At 50.7% G+C, this 4,940-nt stretch overlaps 1 protein-coding gene across 1 annotated transcript; it reads left to right on the plus strand.

Moving 5' to 3' along the window:
- Nucleotides 1-2,408: 2,408 nt before the first annotated feature.
- Nucleotides 2,409-4,548, plus strand: LOC128720783 (uncharacterized). Its single transcript, XM_053814477.1, has 5 exons — nucleotides 2,409-2,763; nucleotides 2,842-2,955; nucleotides 3,020-3,145; nucleotides 3,875-4,274; nucleotides 4,341-4,548. Exons 1-5 carry the CDS (start codon nucleotides 2,409-2,411, stop codon nucleotides 4,546-4,548), a joined length of 1,203 nt encoding a protein of 400 aa, XP_053670452.1.
- Nucleotides 4,549-4,940: the final 392 nt, after the last annotated feature.

Raw genomic sequence — 4,940 nt, forward strand, 5'->3', positions numbered from 1 at the left:
GGCTTCGAAGCTGCTGGGTTGAGGAATCAGCACGCATCGAAAATCCTTCCTTTCTCGCTCTCTCGCGCGTGCTATCTCATGCTGCCAGGGGTGGAATAATTCATCACGACATCTCATCGCACTCGGCGCCAACGAAACTCACTTCACTCGGGAAACGGCGGAGAAAAGGCCGGAGCGAAAGCTGGCGCGAGCTGAGGCGGCGCCGTGGGTGAAATGTGCATTCCACACGAGCTGATTTCCATTTTCCATTTCGATGCAATTCGCGGACCGCGTCGATGTGTCGGGGGATGGATCGAATGCAGTGGTAGTAGGGGTAAAAAGGGCGGCCATTGTGTGGCCCGTTTAAGTGCTGATGCACTCATCGGCGCGTTTGGATGCGCTCATCTCAACCGAGGGTTGTTGAATTTTCTGCTGCCGCAAGGAAAATGTTCAAAAGGGGGTTTACATTCGCAATACAGGCACGATACCGATGCAACGAACGCGTTGTTGAATCATTGCACATTTCGTCGGTTTTGCGGGTGAAATTCTATTAGCCGTGTGCATCCGAAGCAAAAATGCTGATGCACTTATGTGCGCTGCAGTTATAAATTACCAACAATTAAACTACGAGTTTTTTCCTCTCGTTTCAAGAACCAACTAAATCCAACGTGTTGGGCATGGGAAATTGACTATAGATTATGAAGAATACCGTCCATGTTTAATTGGTCAGGTTGCCGACCACTGTTGGCTATGCATTCTCGATGGTTCATATCAGCGCTCTCAGGCTTTGTTTCGTGAAGCATTCTAATGTAGTGAATACACGAGCAGCACATTTTGACTTCATTACGTACAAGCGACCCTGCTGCTGAGTTCTGTGGCACACTAATTAATTGAAGCAATGCGCTTATTCACCACTCGAGATCTAACATCAGGTAGTCGACAACTGTATCAACTCTGATTCGCTCATTACCAGGAGCTGTATCACAAGGAATTGTGTGGTTTTTGTACTAAAAAAGTAGCAAAAAACGTATGGCACTGTGCGCAGTACCACTCGAAATATACTCCACAGAAGGCGAGCGAACGAATGAATGAATGAATGGCTGCAATCTACATTTCATGCAGTTTGCTATTTGCTTTTCGGGTTTACGCCGCGTAGCGGGAAACTCTATACCACCGGTGAGCTGCAGAAAATGTGTGCAAACATTTTACCGGCTTATTATCCAATGCCGGTCACAATGCCGGTGCTGTGGGTTTTACTGAAACCTACAAAATTTTCGCATTTAATCATCAAAGCTAGTTGAAAGTTCGTTCACCACCACCTAGGGTGGGATAAATTGAGAAAAAATAAAACCGAAAAATGTCTCGTTTTAACTTCGCTTCACTTTCCCCATCAAGAGCTCTTGTCGGCCATATCGATCCGTGTCCGGTCTTGCTGTAGCCACGTTCCCCAGAGGAAGACCGTGAACGTTGAAATAAATCGCACAAGCACCATACACAGGCGTGTGAAGCGAAAACTCGCAGCTACTGCTCTGCTTGGAAAGAGTCACATTCTTCGATGGGGCCTGGAAATAAATGAGCATTTTTGGAGAGTCTTTAAAGTCGAAATTCCGTGCGAAACTTATCGTACATTCGACCAAACGACCCACCGATTAACCGCCGTCTGCCATTGCTTCGATCGAACGTTGGAAACGAATCGGCGCTTCGTCGATGCCTGCGGATGAGCCCTTAAAAGCGCTTTGCTGCATAATTAATTGCCGTGCGTTGGTGGACCACCGATAAGCGGCCGGTGCCATGATTGGCTCCGGTTCCAGTCGATTAAATCGAAACCGAAACCATTCATCACAGCGCGATACCGAGACACTTCGGAGCTCGGCACCGAAACAGGGACAGGACTCGGACGCCAGAGTTATGAAAATTGGAGAAAAAATTCAATCAACACGCGCGCGTTCACCCTGTCCAAATCCCATTAACGTTGGTCAGCAACGGCACACCACCCCGGCTCCCGGGAAAAAGTGTATCCTGTTTTATTTCCCACAAACCACAACCGGCGACTCGACCGACGCCTGATGGGAGATCCGTTCAATTACCGAGCCCCACCGGCTACCACGGGCTTCCGGTGGTGCCACAGAATTAATCATCCTGGTCGGGGCATCCTGCTCGCCGTAAGCTCCAATTAATTGCCGTATTCTTGCAGATCGTCGCCGTCCCCATCTGGAAGCGAGTTGGCAGGATACAGAAACGCCGATGGTGCCAGCCAAAATCGATACATCCGCCCGGAAGGAACAGCAAACCAGCGCAATCAAACGCGCCATCGAAGCGTAACAAACGAGCGACATCTCAGCGAGGTGCCCGGAAGTGCTCGAGGCAGACGGTCGCAAGCGAACAAGAAAGAAGCAAAAATCCAACAGGACCTGCCAGCTTCCTTCAGGATGGTCTCCGTTCGGGCGGTGACCGTCGGCACGATCCTGCTGTTGATCGTGGGCTCGAGCCACGTGACAGCAGGCGAAAATCGTACCGAAGAGCAACCGAACGAGCTCCAGGCGTTTGAGGATGCACTGACGGACTACGTTGGTGATTGGTTCAACCGGAACTCGAAGGACCTCGTGGAGAGTGCCCTCGAGAAGGCCACTTCGTCCGGCAACGGAACCATTCTCACGGAGTTCGATCGAACCGTCATCAAGAGAGTAGCTCGATTGCTCGGTACGGCAGATGACGTTGAGCAAAGCCGGGCACGAGGTGACGCATTGAAGTCCTCTCAAACCGGACGGCTATTTTTCTTCAAGGGTGAGTAGCCCACGGAAGATGGTCGGCAAAAGGGCAAAGCTAATCAACGAACTGTCGTGTTTTTTCCACCAACAAAAGGCATGAAGAAGCTGCTCTGGCCCGTCATGATAGGGCTGCAGATCGTGAAAACGGTCCTGGTGATGATGTTCCTGCCCAGCATCATTGGATCTCTTGGCAAGATCGTGGGAAAAGGTAAGTTTAGAGGCTTATGATACGTCAACAATGAGGTGCCCTCATCGACTACACCCTTTCGTAGGTTTGTCTTCGGTGTCTGGGTTGTCGCATCCGGTGCAGACGGTGGACGATTTGGACTTCAAGGACACGACGTCATACAACGCGGATCACGATTTTGGCATGAACGACGGCTACCTGCCGCCGGAAGGTACGTTTTATTGTGAGGAATATTTTCCCCAATGGGTCGGAAAACTCACCAAGCTATTCTGCGTTCTCATGGCAACAAGTCAGCGCAGTTGCGCAGTAGGCGGTGAGCTTTGTTTAAAACAAGCTAGGATAACGAGTTCTCAAGCCCCAACAGATGGTGCTTGTGCAGATGAGCCTTCTTCGAATGCGTGTAATTTATTGCCACTCGAGATGCACTCCGAGGATTGTTCGCGTAATTTCACTGTTGCAGTGGGCACGTGGGAGTGATTAAATTACTTGCTCCCGGAACATGGTAGTATCCATCCTTCACAGTATGCTTGAGTGAAGGGGTCTTTTCGAGAGAAGAGCAACGCTCATTAGACCACTCAATGTTTTAATTGCATTTGACGGCAGAGCGAAATGCACCTCGCAAACGGTTCGTTTCGGTGAAGTGAAATGAAGCAATTGAATGTGCGGGACAAAAAACGAACAACTCAGTGGGAGTAGTTGGCTGCGCCTTTTTTTATCAACCTTTTTTCTCGAATGGAGAGGGCAATCGGATTCATTTTAATTTGCTCTCGATCCCATGCCACCAGTTGGAAAATTATTTTCCCAAGAAAAGTGCGCGAATTGCACGTACCTGAGCAATCTGTTGCTCCCGTTGCAAGTACCTCCATTTTCCGGTAGAATTTCCACAATCAACGATAACGCCCGCCACCTTGCTTCGGTTTCCTTTTTCCCACCTTTGCAGATAGCCACGCGTCCGGGACAAGCTACAACCCGCTTGTGTACGATCCTGCCGCGATGGGGGCGCATGGTACCAACGCGCTTTCCCGGCTTGGATACGGCGGCGGTGCCGGTGGAAATGGCGGCCGAGTGACGTACGTTGGCCCGTCCATGGTCAACCGGAGGAAGCAGCAATCGACGAAAAACGATTTCAAAATCTTCCACGACATCCCGAGCAGCAGTCTGCTGCTGACGAACTATGACCCGTTCTACAGTCCGCTGTTATCCCGGCTCGACGCCATCTTCGCGCAGATGGGTTTGTCCAGCAAGGAGGAACAGTGCCGGCAACGGCTCGTCTGTCTCATGTACGCCAACCCGGCGAAATACGCGCCTTATAGCAACCTCATCTCGGCGCAGTTGAGCAGGTAAGTCGTCGCAACAGCGTGCCAACGACGTGAACCGTCATTCGTTTTCATTTCATCTACGCGCAGGGAACTGGACGAGCTGCGGAAACCAACCAACGACAATCCGGACATCCTACGGTTCTTCAAGTACATGCGGGCCGCCAAGGACGGGCAGGATGGGGTGGACTGCGGTGCGCATTACAAGGACTGCACCGGTTACAAGGACCTGTCCAACCCGGCCATGGTGACGACATTCAACGACATCAACAAGCTCGTGCACGCCCGGAAGCTGTAGGGGTGGGTTGGGATAAACGGCCAGATTTCATTCGCCATCCAACCCCCGGGTGGGGAGATCGCTTTTTTCACCACCTTGTGAACGGGCGCAATCACCACAGGGACCACCGGTGGGGAAAAACCCGCCAAAACACCCAGCGCGCCAGTGAGCGGATCTCGAGAATCTTTTTCTCGCTTTTCTTGTTCCTTCGAAATTTGCCTCTCGGAAACGTCCTTGGGGTAGGGCGGTTGGGTTTACTTTTCTTCTTTGCTTTCCATACCCTAGTTAGATGACGACGAGTAGTCAGAGGATGCGTTGGAAGTGCGACGCGTGTATTTATTTATTTATTGAGCTATTAATTTATTAATTTATTGCCGCTAATTTATTCTGCACTGTTCGGAATGCGATGCACC

This window comes from Anopheles nili, chromosome 2 (assembly GCF_943737925.1).
Source record: "Anopheles nili chromosome 2, idAnoNiliSN_F5_01, whole genome shotgun sequence".
NCBI lineage: Eukaryota > Metazoa > Arthropoda > Insecta > Diptera > Culicidae > Anopheles > Anopheles nili.

Coding starts and splice junctions, on each gene's coding strand:
- LOC128720783 (XM_053814477.1), top strand. CDS start 2,409: ATGGTCTCCGTTCGGGCGGTGACCGTCGGCACGATCCTGCTGTTGATC. Junction 3,146..3,874: donor CGGCTACCTGCCGCCGGAAG/GTACGTTTTATT, acceptor CCACCTTTGCAG/ATAGCCACGCGTCCGGGACA. Junction 4,275..4,340: donor ATCTCGGCGCAGTTGAGCAG/GTAAGTCGTCGC, acceptor ATCTACGCGCAG/GGAACTGGACGAGCTGCGGA.